At 42.8% G+C, this 21,405-nt stretch overlaps 1 protein-coding gene across 1 annotated transcript in view; it reads right to left on the bottom strand.

Annotated features, from left to right (window-relative positions):
• Window positions 1–19,631, bottom strand: part of atp2a1 (ATPase sarcoplasmic/endoplasmic reticulum Ca2+ transporting 1) — a 33,952-nt gene extending 14,321 nt beyond the window's left edge. The window contains exons 1-11 of the mRNA XM_014192319.2: window positions 19,531–19,631; window positions 19,175–19,311; window positions 17,817–17,834; window positions 14,678–14,760; window positions 12,107–12,211; window positions 11,551–11,689; window positions 8,957–9,037; window positions 8,369–8,454; window positions 7,937–8,092; window positions 6,753–6,894; window positions 6,338–6,504 (exon numbers count right to left, since the gene is read on the bottom strand). Of these exons, the coding sequence (XP_014047794.2) occupies window positions 6,338–6,504; window positions 6,753–6,894; window positions 7,937–8,092; window positions 8,369–8,454; window positions 8,957–9,037; window positions 11,551–11,689; window positions 12,107–12,211; window positions 14,678–14,760; window positions 17,817–17,834; window positions 19,175–19,292 (1,095 nt within the window). The 5' untranslated portion in view covers window positions 19,293–19,311; window positions 19,531–19,631. The remainder of the gene's footprint in view (window positions 1–6,337; window positions 6,505–6,752; window positions 6,895–7,936; window positions 8,093–8,368; window positions 8,455–8,956; window positions 9,038–11,550; window positions 11,690–12,106; window positions 12,212–14,677; window positions 14,761–17,816; window positions 17,835–19,174; window positions 19,312–19,530) is intronic.
• Between the last annotated feature and the right edge of the window lie 1,774 nt (window positions 19,632–21,405).

The raw sequence follows: 21,405 nt of genomic DNA, 5'->3' as shown, positions 1-21,405 counted from the left end.
TTTCGTTTAATTTGATTGAAAAACAAACTTATTAGAAATATTCACATCCGTGGGTTTATGGTGATGAAGTAAGCTGCAACATGGCTCAAATGCAATGCAAATTTCATCTGCTATTTCCGGAGTGCAAATATGACCTGTAAGATGGTTCCAGAATGTTTATAAACATTACATTTGCCAGTAGTATAATGGTGTGGACATTTCCCCTTTCTCTTTATATTGGATATTTATCCAGCACCTGTGAAAAGTTTGGATGTGCATAAAACCCTCCATAGTCTAAGATGTATGTATTATGCCCACAGGGAGCAATTATGGTTCCTGTAACTGTATTTAGACATAGCTTATTTAAAAGAAGTCGTCGTTTAGTTTTTATTGGAATTTGATTAAAAGTATACACTGTATTTTTAGGCCTTATCAATAGCCTAGTGAATTTAACCTATTTAATCCCATCAGTCACAATAGTGACCGTAAAAAAAAAACGTTTTCAGTTATAAGGCTCTAAAAATGTTTCTGAAGGATGTATCAATGCATTTCCAGCAAATATTGAAATAATAAAGGGTCTCAATGAAATATGTGCAGTGTCACATGTTTAGTGTAAATTGTCACGTGACCAGAGCTGTTTACTTCCTGGTTGCGCCATGAGAAGGCGATGGCTGCATTGAAGCTCCCAAACAAAGGGTTAGTAAAGTTCGTTAACATTCAGATAGGACAAAGATTTTTGGTACACGTCATCTTTAAGGTCTCTAGTATTGATATATGCATGTGCAATTACTCAATTACTACTTTGTTCAGTGTGGTCATAGAATGAGTAAACATGTTGACGGCAACAATAGTGACCGGCGGGATAACACAGTGCGTCTAGCTATACACATACATAGTTCTTGTTCTACCTAACCTTCTACTCTGTTCTTTCTTTTAGTTTCACTTTGAGTGAAGTTCTGATATGTTGGATCTAGGTGACTGCTCAGACAAGGCGTGCAACGTTGCAGTTATCCCTCAGTGATTGTGATAGCGATTGGTCAGATATGGACTATGAGGGGGAGACTGACCATTTGCCAGCCAGGCTGTTGAATGTATATGCTGAACCTATGCAAACAGATCATGACAGGAACAACGTTATCAGTGATGATGACCTACCCCTCACCACCCCACACTCTCCTCCCTGAGACTGGGTTGGGTCATGGACCCAGTGTCGTTCTTGGTATTGCAGAGCAATCTCAGGCGCCTCAAGGTTGCAAGATCCTTCATGACAACCTCTTCACTTCGCTTGCACTCCTCGATGAAATGACAAAAAGAGGATATGGGAGCTCTGGAACGATGAGGCAAAATCGTCTGTTTGATGTCCCATTCAAGCCACAGAAGGAGTTCATGAAGTTACCCCGGGGAAACCTCTGAGGTTCTGACCCAAGGAGACAAGTTGCTGGTCCGTTAGAAAGACAATAACATTGTCACAGTGGCATCAAACATGGAGGAGAAATACAGTGAGACCTCTGTCGAGAGATGGATAAAGGAGCGACGTGCCTTTTGACAAAGTCCCACAACCAAAATGCATCAACCGATACAATGAGCACATGGGTGGTGTTGAACTTCACGACCTACTGGTTTCAAGATACCATATCTCCATCAGGTCTAAGAAGTGGTGGTGGCCCATCTTTGCAGGGTCTCTCAACAGTGCACTCGTAAACAGCCATTTATTTTACAGAGATGTCATGGGAGGGACCATCAACCTGCTCACCTTTACATGGATAGTGGCACAGTCTCTTATGAAAAAGTTTGGCACGAAACCACTGAGCCACGGAAGGAGATCTCTACTGGCTGCTACTATTGAAGATCGGGCAAGATATGACAAAGCTTCTCATTGGCCAATCAACACGATGCACCGGTTCCATAGATCTCTTCATTGTGACAAACGCACTACCTACGCATGTGAGAACTGCAAAGCGCCACTGTACATTGAGTGCTTCAAGATATACCATGGACAGTAGAAAAGGAGATAAGAGCGAATGAAAAAGGGCTGAAAAAGCCAATGAAAGAAAAATAGAAAAGTCAATAAAGGGTGAGGAGAAGCAGTACAACAGACTCTAGGAAGAACAGAAAAGTCGACGAAAAACGGAAAAAGAATCAAAATGACTGAAATGTTTTTGGAAAAGAGGATCAATTGATTCTAGACATACTGTATTACAGCATCTGACTGATCGTAGTTCAAAATAGTGATGCACAAACTAATCGTGCACTTGGTTCTGAAGCCTACCTCTATTTATTTATTTATTTATTTATATATACACTGCTCAAAAAAATAAAGGGAACACTTAAAGATCACATCCTAGATCTGAATGAAAGAAATAATCTTATAAAATACTGTTTTCTTTACATAGTTGAATGTGCTGACAACAAAATCACACAAAAATAATCAATGGAAATTCAATTGATCAACCCATGGAGGTCTGGATTTGGAGTCACACTCAAAATTAAAGTGGAAAACCACACTACAGGCTGATCCAACTTTGATGTAATGTCCTTAAAACAAGTCAAAATGAGGCTCAGTAGTGTGTGTGGCCTCCATGTGCCTGTATGACCTCCCTACAACGCCTGGGCATGCTCCCGATGAGGTGGCGGATGGTCTCCTGAGGGATCTCCTCCCAGACCTGGACTAAAGCATCCGCCAACTCCTGGACAGTCTGTGGTGCAACGTGGCGTTGGTGGATGGAGCGAGACATGATGTCCCAGATGTGCTCAATTGGATTCAGGTCTGGGGAACGGGCGGGCCAGTCCATAGCATCAATGCCTTCCTCTTGCAGGAACTGCTGACACACTCCAGCCACATGAGGTCTAGCATTGTCTTGCATTAGGAGGAACCCAGGGCCAACCGCACCAGCATATGGTCTCACAAGGGGTCTGAGGATCTCATCTCGGTACCTAATGGCAGTCAGGCTACCTCTGGCGAGTACATGGAGGGCTGTGCGGCCCCCCAAAGAAATGCCACCCCACACCATGACTGACCCACCGCCAAACCGGTCATGCTGGAGGATGTTGCAGGCAGCAGAACGTTCTCCACGGCGTCTCCAGACTCTGTCACGTCTGTCACATGTGCTCAGTGTGAACCTGCTTTCATCTGTGAAGAGCACAGAGCGCCAGTGGCGAATTTGCCAATCTTGGTGTTCTCTGGCAAATGCCAAACGTCCTGCACGGTGTTGGGCTGTAAGCACAACCCCCACCTGTGGACGTTGGGCCCTCATACCACCCTCATGGAGTCTGTTTCTGATCGTTTGAGCAGACACATGCACATTTGTGGCCTGCTAGAGGTCATTTTGCAGGGCTCTGGCAGTGCTCCTCCTGCTCCTCCTTGCACAACGGCGGAGGTAGCGGTCCTGCTGCTGGGTTGTTGCCCTCCTACGGCCTCCTCCACGTCTCCTGATGTACTGGCCTGTCTCCTGGTAGCGCCTCCATGCTCTGGACACTACGCTGACAGACACAGCAAACCTTCTTGCCACAGCTCGCATTGATGTGCCATCCTGGATGAGCTGCACTACCTGAGCCACTTGTGTGGGTTGTAGACTCCGTCTCATGCTACCACTAGAGTGAAAGCACCGCCAGCATTCAAAAGTGACCAAAACATCAGCCAGGAAGCATAGGAACTGAGAAGTGGTCTGTGGTCTCCACCTGCAGAACCACTCCTTTATTGGGGGTGTCTTGCTTATTGCCTATAATTTCCACCTGTTGTCTATTCCATTTGCACAACAGCATGTGAAATTTATTGTCAATCAGTGTTGCTTCCTAAGTGGACAGTTTGATTTCACAGAAGTGTGATTGACTTGGAGTTACATTGTGTTGTTTAATTGTTCCCTTTATTTTTTTGAGCAGTGTGATATATATATATATATATATATATATATATATATATATATATATATATGTGTGTGTGTATAATATATATTTTTTATTTATTTCTTATTGTGTTCAGTGTAGGCCTCTACTTGAATGCATGTTCTACAGGCTACCTCTATCCTAAATGTTACCTTTAGGTTCAATGTGAATGAATGACACGACTGCTATACAGTTTAGTGAATGTTGCACTAAAATGTCACAATGACAATGTTACAATGAATATTGCACTAAAGTACAAGTTAAAATGTTACAATATTAATGTTTCAATACATGTTGCACTAAAGTAACAATGTTGAAATACGTTGATGGTTGTTGATTTTTGTTTTTGCTCTCGGTATTCATATCGGTGTTGTATAAGGGTTTTTGATATGTAAAATAGTCACACTAGAATGTGATGGGGCATTCTAGTGGCAATGCTGTGGACTGTCAGTGACAGAGTTTTAAATGTGTTAATAACTGGGCTGGGATGTATAAGCATTTTCATGACTGCATAGGAGAAATATGTTGATTCAGTATACATAACATTATCCCACCAGTCACAATTGTGACCGACCATAAAACACTTTTTTTACCTACTTTTCCATGAAAACTTCAAAAAATGATGATTGATTATTTCAAAGGCTTACTAATGACACAAGATTTGGATATTTTCATGTCTGGGAAAAAATTGGGATTAAAATGTAATGTAAATGTAAATCTTGCTTATGACTACATTTGGCATGTCCAGACAGCAATTTATAGTAGGCCTAGAGCCCCTATATCAGTGCAAATGCTATAGCCTATTTAACAATGTATTTCCATACTAATGCAATGCTTATATAAACAGTTCGACTGCAAACATGTTCAAAATATGTTGCAAATATGGGGCAGGCTACTTAACAAAATAGGTGATAACAGAGTAACATTCGAATTGGAGTTGATAACAACGCACTACACAAAAGACACAACTTGATGCGACCACATATTAGGCATGGATCACGTTCTGATTGGCCAGCAAGCCTCGACACACCCACAACTGGTTTATTTATCAAAACCCAGCCCTTTTGCGCCACCTCCAGCAACTGTGCCTATAATTATGGGGGTGAAAATAGCACAAATATTTCTGACACACCCCTGAAGCTATAGTGCTACTAGCAGTGCTTAGATTTACCACTGCGTTTAGATTTGTTGAAATAGAGCCCATCAACTCAATTTAATGTATTTTTAAATTCAGGCTGTAACACAACAAAAAATGTGGAAACAATCAAGGGGTATGAATACTTTCTTAAGGCACTTATTGGTTGATTACATTGGTTGATTGGCTGATTACACAAATAATGTACACTGAGTTTACAAAACATGAGAAACACCTTCCTAATATTTAGTTGCACCCCCTTTTGCCCTCAGAACAGCCTCAATGTATTGGGGCAAGGACTCTACAAGGTGTCGAAAGCATTCAACAGGGATGCTGGCCCATGTTGACTCCATTGCTTCCCACAGTTGTGTCAAGTTGGCTGTACAGTATGTGGGTGGTGGATCATGCTTGATACACAGGGAAACTGTTGAGGGTGAAAAAAACAGCAGCGTTGCAGTTCTTGACACACTCAAACCAGTGCGCCTGGCACCTACCACCATACCCCGTTCAAAGGCACTAAAATCTTTAGTCTTGCCCATTCACCCTCTGAATGGCACATATACACAATCCATGTCTCAATTGTCTCGAGGCTTAAAAATCCTTCTTCAACCTGTCTCCTCCCCTTCATCCACACTGATTGAAGTGGATTTAACAGGTGACATCAATAAGGGATCATAGCTTTCATACTGGATTCACCTGGTCAGTGTTCCTAATGTTTTGAACACTCATAAACTAATCCAATCTGTTAGTAGACGTACGTTTTGCACCCGTTACTGAGATGTCTTTTCCAGTGTATATGATTTAGGTAGTCTCATTCATCAGTCTTCCTACCCCGGCAGTCATTCTCAATGCAGGTTGCAGGTGAAAAGTTCCAATTGCAGGATATTCTCACTCTGGATTCCAATAGGAATTAAACATCACTTTGCAAGCCAGCATTGAGGTTTGAATCAACGTACAATTGTAAGGCAACCAGCTACAATAGGATTGTGAGTGTTCTGCAATAGGATAGTAGTTAAATAAAGGTTAAATAAATAAAAAATAATAACTAAAATAATAATGGCATTGAGGGTGATTCAACGTACAATTATAAGGCAACCAGCTGCAATAGGATTGTGTGTTTCCTCAACATTTGATCAACAAAAGTCCACATATTTGTTTTACAGTGTGTTGGATCTCTGATGTATGTGTGTGTGTTTGAACGGACAGCGCACATGTGCATTTGTGTGTGTGTGTTTGTGTTTCTACGACGTGTGTGTGTGTGTGTTTGTACGGCGTGTGTGTGTGTTTGTAGGGCGTATGTTTGTGTGTGTGTGTGTTTGTACGGCGTGTTTGTGTACCCACCTTGGTGACACACATCTGGTTAGTGGTGAGGGTGCCAGTCTTGTCGGAGCAGATGACGGAGGTGCAGCCCAGGGTCTCCACAGAGGGCAGGGAGCGGACGATGGCGTTCTTCTTGGCCATACGGCGGGTACCAAGAGCCAGGCAGGTGGTGATCACAGCGGGCAGACCTGGGAGGGGCAGAGAGGGGGGAGAAGGGGGACAGATGGTAGAGAGAGAGGGGAAAATAGTGCTATTAGTTATGCAGTAAACCCTGTTCGTGTTCTTGTGAATTGAAACCTCTCTTGAGACCTGAAGACTCGCAGACCAGGTTAACACAGTCTTGAGGGTGATTGGTTGATTGACTTTTGTCCACTTTACTTTGACCCATCTAGACTTTTTAGATTAGATTAGTGCTAGTCCAGTATCAGTTGCTCACCCTCAGGAATGGCAGCCACAGCCAGGGCCACAGCGATCTTGAAGTAGTAGACGGCCCCGCGGATCCAGGAGCCTCCATGGACAGGGTCGTTGAAGTGGCCAATGTTGATCATCCACACGGCAACACAGATCAGGGAGATGACCTGTTATGGAATAGACAACCGCAGGTTGTCAGATAAAGCCTGGTTTAAAATATATATATATAATACAATTGTCATCATTACACTATTGGTTTCCTTACATTCTAAGTCTATGGACAAGGTATGACTTGGTTTTATTTCCCTGTCACTGTTTCCAAATGCTTACGTTTTACCGTTTGTGGCACAAATCCCACTGTCATTTTGTAATCTGGGTGAAATATCCCTTTAAGATGTATCAAATTAAAACTGGCAAAAATTGGCTACTTGACCATTTTAAGGGCGTGGGGAAACTCATCTTGTCAAGTTGCAACAACTAAAGTAGTGTAGTGTAGTAGAATTGTAGTAGTGTAGCAGCAGTAGTAGTGTATTAATAGTAGTGGAGTAGTAGTAGTGTAGCAGCTGTAGGAGCAGCAGTAGTAGTAGTGTATTAATAGTAGTGGAGTAGTAGTAGTGTAGCAGCTGTAGTAGTAGTAGTAGTGGAGTAGTAGTAGTAATGTAGCAGCTGTAGTAGTGTAGTAGTAGTGTAGCAGCTGTAGTAGTGTAGTAGTAGTGTAGCAGCAGTAGTAGTAGTGTAGTAGTAATAGTGTAGTAGTAGTAGTAGTAGTAGTGTAGCAGCAGTAGTAGTAATGTAGCAGCAGTAGCAGCAGTAGTAGTAGTGTAGTAGTATTAGTAGTAGTGTAGCAGCAGTAGCAGCAGTAGTAGCAGTGTAGTAGTAGTAATAGTGTAGCAGCAGTAGTAGTAGTAGTGTAGCAGCAGTAGTAGTAGTATAGTAGTAGTAGTAGTGTAGCAGCTGTAGTAGCAGTGTAGTAGTAGTAGTATAGTAGTAGTGTAGCAGCAGTAGTAGCAGTGTTGTAGTAGTAGTAGTAGTAGTAGTAGTAGTAGTAGTAGTAGTAGTGTAGCGGCAGTAGTAGTAGTGTAGCGGCAGCAGTAGTAGTAGTAGTGTAGTAGTAGTAGTAGTAGTATAGTAGTAGTGTAGCAGCAGTAGTAGTAGTTTAGTAGTAGTATAGTAGCAGTGTAGTAGTATAGTAGTAGCTGTCTGTCTCACCTTGGAGAGCTGCTCTCCGAACTCGTCCAGTTTGGCCTGCAGGGGGGTCTTCTCCTGCTCTGTCGCAGCCATCTGGTCGCGGATCTTCCCAATCTCTGTAGAGACACCAGTTGCCACGGCTACGCCGATAGCCTTGCCTGAAGCGATGTTGGTGCCCTTGAGGGAGAGAGAGGGGGGAGAGGGAGCGAGGTAAAGGGAGGGAGAGAGGGGGAGAAGGAGAGACAGAAAGAGAGAGGGGAGAAGGAGATAGTGGAAAGAGTGAGAGCGAGAGGGGAAAAGAGGGAGCGGTCAATGAATGGCTGTAAGGGTGGAGGAGATGGAGAGTAGAAGAGGGCAGGAGTGTGGAAAATGACAGTTAGATTGATGGAAAGATTCCGAGATGGAGGAATAGAAAGATAGATAGATGGATAAATATATAGGAGAGTCCCTCACAGAGAAAAGCATGTTCTTCTTGTCCTGATTGACAGCTCTCATGTCTGGGACGGCATCGGTGTGTTTGATCACACTGACAGACTCACCTGAGCGAGGTGGGAGACAGAGAGGCAGATAGAGTGAGAGAGTTTTACATCAAAAACGTTTTACATGTATTTATAATAGGGCTGTCAAAAGATGAAAAACATTTAATCAAGTTAACTCTCAGGATTTTATTGCAAATTCCAAATGTAATTAAAAAAAATTCATACAAAAAACATTTCAAGAATATTGACGTTGTGATTTTGTCTAAAATAATTGTTAGCCAAATAGATTTATTTTATTTTGGCCAAATTGAGAAAGCGCACTTTACTGAACCTCAATGTCAACTTGTTTATACATGACATTGTAGATTTTTAGCTGTATATATTATGTACTTTGGATGTTTTCAGTGTATTTTCAGACAATGCGGGAAAAAAGAGTGCACTAAAAAATGACAAAAAGTCAACTCGAGTTAACTGATTAACTCTTGTCAGCCCTCATTTATATCCATTGTGATCTTGTAAAGAGGGTTAAGACTGACAGACAAGAGTTGATCATATCACTCACCGGTGAGGATGGACTGGTCAACCCGCAGAGTAGTAGAGTTTATTTTGACGAGTCTGATGTCGGCGGGGACTTTGTCACCAACTGGGAAAGAAAGAACAAAAATACACAATGTTAGCTCAAAGTAGCTGCCTCAACTTCATGCATATACACACAAACTCCACTCCACTTCAGAGTTCATTTCACGTATGTTCAAACATAATTACTACATTGGAATTCACAGTCTTTATCACAATCAAGGTTTTCCCTGGTTAACGTTGTGCTTAGTCTGACTTTTTAAAGTGTATTCTGTCCAACACACTGCTTTTTAGCACTGTCGAAATATCACCATTTGACATCTTGACTCTTCAGTATTGCAAAATAGAGAGAGAGAGAGGGTGTGAAAGAGAGAAGGAGAGAGAGAGAATTGATCATGGAGAAAAGTCCCCTCATCCAACTAGTCTTGACTCTCGAGGCTAAGTTTATTAACCACTACCAACCCAACAAAGCCTCAGGACAGCACTCAGACAGTCTGGTCCAACCACATCATAACCAAACAAAAATACAATGATATTACCTATTCGGAAAAGATTTGTACTATTTACTCATTGTAACAACACTGTACATAGTTAATAATATAACACAAACTTTTGTGTGTTTCATTTGAACTGTTTATTTGTGATTGCCAAAGCAAGTGACATAAACAATGTAAAACATTGCTTCCCATGCCAATAAAGCCCCAAATGAATTGAAAGTACATGCCAATAAAGAGAGTGAGAGAGAGAGAGCCAATAATGAGAGCGAGAAGGAGTGAGCGAGCCTGACGTGACTGACTAGTTTTAGAACTGTGGATGAATAGCAACACTGAAAGCTGACCCCACAGACAGACAGAACGAGAGGGAGAGAAAGACAGAGGGCGAGACACCGTGATATGGAGAGAACAGGGGTATGGGAGAGGGAGAGAGAGAGAGAGGGTGTAAGAGAGTGAGATAGATAGACAGGTGTGAGTAATAAGCACACACGTTATCGCTCTCTCAAAATCAAATTCAGATTGCTTTATTGGCATGAAATACAATTTGTAGGTATTGCCAAAGCAGTATAGTGGTACAGCATTTCAGTACAATGAAATGAGGATAACGAAATACAGTTCATTTCAGTAGTAATAATAACAGTACGTCTAATCATGTATACAGGTACAACACTACTGCTGTCGTATTGTGGAATCTTCGGTCAATTTTTTAAAAATTAAATAAAAATAGGATTATAAAAAATAAAAAAATACAAATGGCTAATAAATAAAGAACAAAATGTATGGATGATGGTTACACTGTTCTACTGTCAACTACAGTATATACAATGTATATAACTTCCTCTCTCTTGTTCTCTCTCTCATTCTCTCTATACCTCCCTCTCTCTCTTACCCTCTGATTGCCTTAAAAGGACCCACTGTCTCAAGGACACAAGGACAGCCACCCTCCCTCCCTTCTTCACACAATGACACTTAGTCATTGTCATACACTCTCTATCCCTCTCTCTCTTTCTTACCCTCTCAAATACACACGGACACACACACACACACACATGTCCAAGCCACACATCTAGTACATTGGTGCAGGTCCCGTGTGGCTCAGTTGGTAGAGCATGGCACTTGCAACACCAGGGTTGTGGGTTCGAAATAAAAAATGTATGCACTCACTACTGTAAGACTCTTTGGATAAGAGCATCTGTAAAATGACTCAAATGTCAAATATAAATGTAATGCATTAATTATAGTGATTGTTCTTAGATCACCTGCTAAGTTTGGAAATTGTGCCTGCAAATGAATAACACGCATTAAACATTAAAATGCGCCCTTATTAGTCAAATCTGTCCCTTTATCTATACTTGGATCAGATTAGCCAACCCTAAACCTAACCTTAACCATTAGAGGGATAAACTAATCTGACCCAGGACCAGCTGCTGGTATACATCCCATCCTGCATCAGTGGTTCCCGACCTTTTTCAGTTATTGTACCACCAACTGAATTTTGCTCTGCCCTGAGTACCCCTGAAGTACCCGCTCATGTGCATTTTACCAGTAGCCCTATGGTGTCGTGAGTCTTCTCAAGTACACTCTGTGGATAAGCCAAGTACCCTCAGGGGTCCTGGGGCCTACAGTACATAGTGCACTACTTTTGACCAGAGCTCAATGGCTATAAAGTGAATGGAGTGCCCTTTGCGATGTTGTCTGTCAACCAGTAGACTGATAATATTCACTATGGGTATTAGGCCTTGTTTGTTTATTTATTTATTTTTTGTTGGGGGGGGGGGGGGAATAATAGCAAACCCTAAAGACGTGATGTCCATCTGAGAGGATTTGACAGATTCAAGCACTTTGACATATTTTGTGAGAAATTGTACACTTTGTGATTAAAGTTGTTGTAAAAAGGGCTATATGCTTTAATCTCCATACCTTCACCTCCGATAGGCAAGGTAGATTTTCTCTCGATTACATCAGATCTACATTCATTTTTAGTGGCTTGTGGGTATTGGGGCTAAAGGGTCGACTTGGACCTGGGCCTACAACTCTTGGTCCGGTTGGGGTAGAAGTTGCCCTTGGGCACAGATCTGAATCTTACCGGACACCTCCACCACATCTCCAGGGACGATCTCCCTGGCCTTGATCATCTGGACGTTCTTCCTGTCTGACCGGTAAACCTTCCCCATCTCAGGTTCATACTCCTTCAGAGCCTCGATGGCGCTCTCTGCATTGCGCTCCTACAGGGCAACAATAACCCCACAGAAGATCAGTTCCTCCTATTCCTCCTGACCTCCCTCCCAGAAGTGTAAAGCCTGACTTATGCCAATATGCCCACCCCCTACACCCGTCACACCCACCCCCTTCCTGCTCCCTCGTCCCATAACCCCCTATGTGTGAATCCTTGTACATAGTTTCCAAATGACCACCACAAGGCCAATATGGACCCGCTGCTTGTGGCTTGCGGTAACCCGATCGTCCCTCTGTATTTTTGCTGTGGGTTTGGGGGCTGCTGCATTTCCCCTTATAACACCCCTCCCCCCAGCCCGCGGTTAACACATTCTGACCCTGAGCGGGTAAACTAATGCATGTGATGTATTATGTGTGTGTGTGTGGTGTTTGTGCGCGCGTGTGTGTGTGTGTTTCCACTAACTGACCTGCCAGACTCCAACGATGGCATTGGCGATGAGAATGAGGAGGATGACTAAGGGTTCCACGAAGGCTGTGACTGTTTCCTCACCTTCCTCAAACAAGGCCAGCACCTGAAAGCGAGAGATAGACAGAGAGGGAGAGAAAAAGAGGGAGAGAGAGAATTTATGTTTATTGATAATGGAATGGAATGCATTTTTATGACACTTGGCTGTATGCACCTATATCAAAACACTTTTTTCCACTCTATGCCAGACTTTTTTTGTCTGCGTGTCCGTGCACATGTGCGATAGAGGGAGGTTTTTTGTGTGTGTTTCTACACGTGTGTGTATGCGCTTGCGTGTATGTGAGTGTAACGAGTTGTTGTCACTGGTCTGTTTAGGAAAGGGGCTGTGTTGACATGGACACAGATCAGTTCTGATCCACTGAAGCAGAGTGAGAAGCAATCTAACCCACAGAGAGAGACAGATATCCCTCCATCCCTCCATTATTGTATACATCCATCCATTATTCGTTATTCCCTATTCCCTTTGTCCAAACCATCCTCTGTTGTTCCTTAGTGCAGACTTCATTCTTCCATCGCCTCTCCCTTCTCTACTCTGTTGTTCCTTAGTGCAGACTTCATTCTTCCATCGCCTCTCCCTTCTCTACTCTGTTGTTCCTTAGTGCAGACTTCATTCTTCCATCGCCTCTCCCTTCTCTACTCTGTTGTTCCTTAGTGCAGACTTCATTCTTCCATCGCCTCTCCCTTCTCTACTCTGTTGTTCCTTAGTGCAGACTTCATTCTTCCATCGCCTCTCTCTCTCTCTCTCTCTCTCTCTCTCTCTCTCTCTCTCTCTCTCTACCTCTCTCTCTACATCTCTCTCTCTCTCTCTCTACCTCTCTCTCTCTCTCTCTCTCTCTCTCTCTCTCTCTCTCTCTCTCTCTCTCTCTCTCTCTCTCTCTCTCTCTCTCTCTCTCTCTCTCTCTCTCTCTCTCTCTACCTCTCTCTCTCTCTCTCTCTCTCTCTCTCTCTCTCTCTCTCTCTCTCTCTCTCTCTCTCTCTCTCTCTCTCTCTCTACCCCTCTCTCTCTCTCTCTCTCTCTCTCTCTCTCTCTCTCTCTCTCTCTCTCTCTCTCTCTCTCTCTCTCTCTCTCTCTCTCTCTCTCTCTCTCTCTCTCTCTTTCTTTCTTTTTTTCTTTGGCTTGTTTCTTTCTTTCTTTTCTTGTTTCTATCCATTTATTCTCTTATTCCCTCTCTTTTAAGATTTCTACATCGTTCATCCTCTCTGTCTCTCTATTCTAAAAGATGCCGCATTGAAATCCATTGTAGCCTCCTCACACGTACCATGCTATCGTAGAACCCTTCCATTCCAAGCAAAACTTAATTTGAAAGTACATGAAAAACATTACAACAATATTGCCAATGCATTTATATATTTACACAGTATATTAACTTTATATTATGCGTTTATGAATTACATTTTATTATCATTACAGTGTCTTCCTCAACCATATACTGTACATACCTATCACCTATCGGTTTGTTTGTCTTTGCAACAATCAATGCCATTGTGCAATACTATCTCGCTCTTGCGCTCTCGCCGGCAATCCTTCGTTCCTTTCATCCCTGACCTTTGTGGAAGGATACAGTTTCTCGGCCTGGCTTGAGACTTTCTTAAAATAACGCGGCCTCTCTCCCCTCGCGCCCTCTTGTCACACACATACACGAACGCACGTACGCACACACACACCATGCACCCACACACACACTATATCATACACACACACCATTCTTTCTAAGGCCATAATGACAGCTGGTCAGGGACAGAGTGTTAAGGGTTGGGGGGGGTTAAAACATTGTGTCACCCCCCCTACCCCAAAACAGATTTGAAAAGAGAGAGCGAGACAGGAGGGTGGAGGGGAGACAACAGTGAAATGAAATAGTGAGAGAGAGGGACGGGGGAGGGATTCCTAGAGTGAGTGAGCAAGTGTGTGCGTGAGTGAGTGAGTAAGCGAGGGAGGGAGAGAGGGAGGACATCAATCCATATGAAATATAACCTGACGGGTCACAGCATGTGTTCTGGGTGTGTGTACGCACAGCATAATTGACCTATGTGTGTACAGTATGTGTCTTTCATTGTGCAGGTATGTAACCTTGTGTGTGTGTCTGTGTGTGTTAGCTGTCAGTGTCCTCTCAGGGCCTCTGCCACCATGCACAGCTGCTACGCTGAAACATTTACCCATCCTGCGCTGGGGTAAGGAGAGGACGTGGAAGGAGGAAATTGACAGGAAGTGACTTCACAGTGACCTTACAGGTGCTAACACCAACAAACACATACATACACCCAAACCTATCAACCTGTATAGACCCTACCCCACTTGTGGAGATCTGAGAAGACTCAATAGGTATTATCAATACATTAACATCTTCCCCTTGCTCTAATTACACCAATCATTGAGGAGCAGACCAGATGACCTCACTTTGTCTTATACCAATGAAGCTAGGAACAGAACATCTAAAGTCATTCACCATTCTAACGCAGCAATGAATCTAGCGACTAGGAGGTCAAAATCAGTGACAACATTTTGTCTACTTACAAAAGAGATGCAGGCAGCCAGCAGCAGGATTCTGACCAACAGATCCTCAAACTGCTCTACGACCAACTCCCAGATGGTCTTACCTTAGAGAGAGAGAGAGAGAGAGAGAGAGGCAGTAGAGGAGGGAATGAGAATAATGTCAGTGTGTGTGTGTGGATCTGTGTGTGTTGGCAGGAGTGTATTATCACTAAACTGCCAAATGAAATCGCAGTACTATTATCTCACGATTGTTTTGTGTGGTTACACATGCAGACAAATCTTCAAGACACTTGCCAACATCATGCAATGTGGAAACCAACAGAAATGTGCCCTAGCAACGTGCATGCCCGACCGACCACCTGAGGATCTGTCTTTTTCAGAACCTTGTCACTTAAATCTCACTCGATTGATTGTTTTCATTTTACTCCTGCGACTCTTTCATACTCTTGCTTGTGCCTGTCCTTTTTTTCCCCCCGTTATGACCGCAGATACATTGGCTTTCCGTTGAATCTACAAGAACGCTAAAGCTTCGTCTCGACACTTACAGTACCAGTCAAAAGTTTGGTCACACCTGCTCATTCAAGGGTTTTTCTTTATTTTTACTATTGTAGAATAATAGTGAAGACATCCAAACTATGAAATAACACATATGGAATCATGTAGTAAGCAAAAAAGTGTTAAACAAATCTAAATATATTTTATATTTGAGTTTCTTCAAAGTAGCCACCCTTTGCCTTGATGACAGCTTTGCACACTCTTGGCAAAGCTGCCATCAAGCCTAAGATCACCATGCCAATGCCAAGTGTCGACTGGAGTGGTGTAAAGCTCGCCGCTATTGGACTCTGGAGCCATGGAAACTCATTCTCTGGAGTGATGAATCACGCTTCACCATCTGGCAGTCCAACTGATGAATCTGGCTTTGGCGGATACCAGGAGAATGCTACTTACCCAAATGCATAGTGCCAGCTATAAAGTTTGGTGGAGGAAGAATAATAGTCTTGGCTGTTTTTCATGGTTTGGGCTAGGCCCCTTAGTTCCAGTGAAGGGAATTCTTAACGCTACAGCATACAATGACATTTTAGACAATTCTGTGCTTCCAACTTTGTGGCAACAGTTTGGGGAAGGCCTTTTCCTGTTTCAGCATGATAATGCCCCTTTGCACAAAGTGAGGTCCATACAGAAATGGTTTGTTGAGATCGGTGTGGAAGAACTTGACTGGCCTGCATAGAGCCCTGACCTCAACTCCATCGAACACTTTTGGGATGAATTGGAACACCCACTGCGAGCCAGGCCTAATCGCCCAACATCAGTGCCCAACCTCACTAACACTCTTGTGGCTGAATGGAAGCAAGTCCCCGCAGCAATGTTCCAACACCTAGTGGAAAGCCTTCCCAGAAGAGTGAAGGCTGTTATAGCAGCAAATAGGGGACCAACTTCATATTAATGCCCATGATTTTGAGTGTCCACATACTTTTGATCATGTAGTGTATGTCTGGTCTCGCAAACAACGTAAAGCAGGTGTAATCTAGAGCCAAGCATGTTGATTTATAATCCAAGGGTATCCTGCTATTTTGATACACTTGTTGATTTATGCTAAATAAAGTGACAACAACAGTAATTAATGAAGCAGTCTAGACAGCGCAGGTGAGCGCAAATAGGGTAGACAGAGCAAGTGTTTGGTTGTTGCAGCCCTGTCTCTCCCCTTTATGTTAATGTCTAATATATGCAAATTCACCCATTGTATTTATGCAATTTAGGCACATAAACATTCCCTTATTTTAACACACAAAAAAATTGCTGATATAATAAGAAAATGTATACATGAGTGCATACCCACCCGCCCCCCAAAAATTGGGACATTCTACAATAAATTGAACACCTAAATCCCCACCTAAATCCCTGGACTCCATTCATTATTTGTCCGTGCCAGTAAAATGTTTTATGAGCTATAATTCAGTCAATATCTGATGGACTATAAAAATTCTAAAAGTTTGCAGTGTCTTCATCCATTGTCCAACTGTTGCATTTATTAGAATTGTTTTTAAAACTTTTGAACAATTTCGATGACCGTTGCTAATGTCTCTATTGCATCATGATGATATAGTACTGTCAGATGTGAGAATCATAACTGTTACAGGGAGGAATAGTCAGTGTGATAATAAACTCTCATGGGTAGACACACAACACAACTGGAAGGTTCCCACTAGATAAGACAGCCACAAAGTCAAAATTGGGTATATCATAAAAATGTATCAAAGCAAAAACGACCTTTTTGGTCTTAATTTAAGGTTAGGATTAGGCATAAAGTTAGAAGTGTGGTTAAGATTAATGTTAAGTTTAGAGTTAGGTTTAAAACACAGGAGGCCGCTGAGGGGAGGAAGGCTCATAATAATGGCTGGAATGGAGTGAATGAAATGGTATCAAAAACATGGAAACGGTGTGCTTGATGTGTTCAATACCATTGCATTTATTCTGTCCCAGCCATCACTCTGAGGCGGTTTTCCCCAATTGAGGTGCTACTGGCCGCCTCGGGTTTAAAATCAGATTTTTTGAAAATAAATTGTAGAAATAGGTGGTGGGTTTTATGACTTTGTGACTGTGTTAACTAGTGATAACCCAATTTAAGTTTTTACTTCTGGGTTTTTTAGGTTTTGTGTGACAGATGTGATGGGTAAGTGAGGACACAGATCTGTGCATAGGAAGATCCTCTTCTTTCAGGGTTATGACAAGTTTGACAAGAAGAGCAATCCTGTTCACATCCTCCCCTTCCTTCTCTCTGAAGTGTGTAGCCACTCCCTGTCAAGCATCGGATTGGATAAAAAAATATGGCTACTCTACACCAACCAATCCAATGATTTTAAACCCTAGAGGGGGCGTATACAGAGATAAATGGGCGAATCGGAATGTCTGGAGGGTTTGTGATGACAGATGTCACGATAGCACGACTGACAGGAAGTCCACTATCCCAGGCAGGAAGCAGAACAACAGGTGTGTACGTGTGAGTGCATATGCGTGTGTGTGACATGGTGGCAAGAAATAAAGAGGTAGTGTGACTGATGGGATGTGTAACCTCCCGGACACTGGGACGGAAATAGGAGTGTGTGTGCAGACAGACCGCAGACAGGTGTGTGAGGGGCAAAGATAAACGTTGGGAACTCACCAATCTCAGCTGGCAGCTCTGTAAAAGGGGAAAGCAAGAGATGGGAGATTATTACCATAGCATTGCTATTTGCTACTAACATCGCTAATTGAGATCAGCATTAGGCCTACTACCTCTAACTTTGATAGCAGAAAGGCTAATTATACACTGATTAAACGTAAAGGACCAGATTTACTAAGCCTTTGTTTCCACCTGTTTAAAATGGTCAGATCAGGTCATTGAAAATACAGGTGCAAACCTTTGCACTTGATACAAATGCCTATAGTTAATTACCTAAAAACCTTTACTTAGCTCATGTCATCCACCTTTTGATTGATAACTTACGTCAGGACTGAAATCTCTCTGAACTAATTTCAAATCTTCAAATTATGCAAAAACTAAAACGTGAACAAACCAAAGAATTGGTATTGCACAACTGTGTTTCTACTTTATTTCTAAAGGATCAAACTAAGTGGTTTTCTTTAGCAAACGTTTGCAAACAAGTGTTAGGGCCTTGGTTTGTCCCGGTTCGGCCCTACAGTAGCCATAGCAAACCTCTGTCCTTCTCACTGACCTCTGATTGGTTAGCCAATCAGAGCCTTGAGTCTGTCATTGCTTTTCATTGGCTGGATGAGACAATGACTATACCAATGCTTCATATTATGATTTAAGCATGGATGACCAAGAAGAAACATTTTTGTAAAAAATATTATCATAAACCTCATAACTTTACTTTTGCCTCTGTATATAAAGTATGATGCTTAGCCACTCAATGTTATTATCAAGTGTGCTAACTGCAAATACACTAAAATAAAAGGACTGATACAACAGTTATTCAAGTTGAAGTGGTCATGAACTTCTGGAATCCAACCAACCACAATAGAGAGCCTGTACTGGACTGATCACAAACTACACTACCCAAGCATCCCTTGGTGCAGCTGACCTTCAAATGGCATCTGCCGCACCATCACAAGGTCACGTGAACCATGTTGGTTGCCGTGCGCCAATGTGTCAGTCAGCCAGCCAACAGCCAATCACAAAGAGTCAACATCCGACCTTCCCCTCTTCATAGCCAAAACAAAGACTAACTATTGTCCAAGCCAGTGGAACACCTGTTGCTGTCTGTCTGTATGTATGTCTGTCTGTCCCTCCATCGCATTCATCCCTTCCACAGCATTTAGCACCAATGAACCCCATTTTGGGTCTGAACCTCTACACCCAACCAGATTCTCCTCCCTTTTTCTCCTCCTCTTCCTCCTCGCCATCATCTTTCCAACAAGCCCTATCCCTCCTCTTATCTACCTCCATGTCCCTCTGTCCATCCCTTGGTTTCTCTATCCTTTTCCATCCATCCATCCATCTCAGTCTCTCTTTCTCACCGTTGTGACCATATCTGGCCAGGTTCTTCTTGAACTGTTCTGGTGTGAGGCCGGTGGTCTGGTCGACACCAAAGTATGACACGACCTCTTCCGGCTCTTTTGCGTGTGCATTCTCCATCCTCACCAAACAGGAGACGCTTCAGAAGAAGAGAACAAAACAAAGACACGTTTAGGACACATCTATCCGGTAATGCGTGGCTTGGTGCAGTAGGTAGGTAGTTCTCCAGTTATGAGGTTTTACAACCAGAGAAATGATTTGTTACCCATCACTTTATAAAAGTGTGGGATTGGGATAAAAACTGTCAACCCCCTTTGTTCTCTCTCTCCCCCCTCTCTCTCTCTCACAACTCTCTCACCTCTCCGGCAAACTGGAGCCCTGGACTGACAGAAAGTGCAACCTGGCACAGGCTCCTGAAAAGTTTTATACAGACACAAAAGTGGGGCGATTGGTGCTCTCTCACCATGCGCCTGCACCTCATTGGCTGAGGGGAGCAAAGGTGGGTGGGCCGGGAGGGTCCTATGGGGGGGGTCACGCGTGGAAGAATTGGGCACCAACTGCAGAGGGGGTCCGCTGTCTGCCGTCAAACTGAAAATAAAATATGTTTTTGGATGGAGCATGGACAGTAGAACAGGGAGGGGTAGATGAGGGCAGGGGTGCTTTGAATGAGAGGTAGGCGGCATTGAATGATGGGTCCAGTGTGGCAGATAGGACAGAGGGGGGGGGTACAGAGAGAGAGGTAGATAGAGAGGGGGGGGGACAGAGAGAGGCAGATAGAGATAAAGAGAGCGAGAGGGGGGACAAAGAGAGAGGCATATAGAGAGAGAGGGGACAGAGTGAGAAGCACATAGAGATGAAGAGAGAGAGGGGACAGAGAGAGAGGCAGATAGAGATAAAGAAAGAGAGAGGGGGGACAGAGAGAGAGAGGCAGATAGAGTTAAAGAGAGAGAGAGAGAGAGGTGGGACAGAGAGAGAGGCAGACAGACAAAGAGAGGGGGGACAGAGAGAGAGGCAGATAGAGAAAGAGGGGTGGGACAGAGAGAGAGGCAGATAAAAATAAAGAGAGAGAGGGGACAGAGAGAGAGGCAGATAGAGGTAAAGAGAGAGAGAGGGGGACAGAGAGAGAGGCAGATAGAGAGGGGGGACAGAGAGAGAGGCAGATAGAGAGTACAGTGACAGAGACATAAAGAGTTCTTAACTTTCTTAATAAGCACAATGTCTTGAGTAAAAACCAAATTGGATTTATACCCGCCCAAAAAATATTTCAAAAATCGCACAACCGATCATATTTCCACCCTAGACATCCTGATAAAATAACATGTCCACCACAATAAGACCAAACTGTATGCTCGCTTTATTGACTTCCAAAAATTATTTAATTCTATTTGGCATACAGGACTGTTCTACAAAGTTTTTGAAAGTGGTGAAGGGGCAAAACGTATGACATAATTAAATCAAATGGCATAATAATATGACAATTTAGGGGGGACACAGGTGCAGCATCAAAATTGTCAAGAGTAGAACATAATTCTTTAACCAGGGGCAGGGCATTTGCAAGGGTTGCAACGCTCTTTAATATTTACATCAATGAATTGGACACTATTCAAGAAAAATCCTCAGTCCTTGGTGTTAGTCTCCACAATTAAGAGGTTAAATGCTTGCTCTTCGCAGATGACTTGTGCTTGCTGTCACCCACAGCACATGGCCTCTAGCAGAACCTGGACCTGCTAGAGCAGTACTGCTAGACCTGGGCCCTGGCAGTAAATCCCAAAAAGACAAAAATAATGATTTTCCAGAGAATATCCAGATCTCAGGGAATTAGACCAACGTTTATAGAGTATTGCACAGACTAGAATTACTCAGGCTTAAAAATAGGCTCAATTGGACACCTAAATGAGGCGGAGAATGAACTGAGAGAGAGAAAGCACGCAGGGCATTCTAACACCATACACCACAAAACTAATTCAAATAGAAATATCTATACAAATTTGGCTAAAACTAATTGAATGTGGTATTGAAATAATTTTTTTGAATTATAGTGGTCTGGAAATATTCCAAGATCATGTTGTGGGTTGTCTATAATCATTCATAATTCCCTTAATGTTTTTAAAATATCTGGTGAGAAAAATCCCAGAATGCATTAAATCAAACCGCAGTATGGAAGGGAACATCTTGTGATAAAGAATAATACTGTTTGACATCTTTAAATTATAATCAAAGTTCAAATTAATAT

Source organism: Salmo salar, chromosome ssa03 (assembly GCF_905237065.1).
Source record: "Salmo salar chromosome ssa03, Ssal_v3.1, whole genome shotgun sequence".
Taxonomy (NCBI): domain Eukaryota; kingdom Metazoa; phylum Chordata; class Actinopteri; order Salmoniformes; family Salmonidae; genus Salmo; species Salmo salar.
This window is presented reverse-complemented; position numbering and strand designations above follow the sequence as displayed.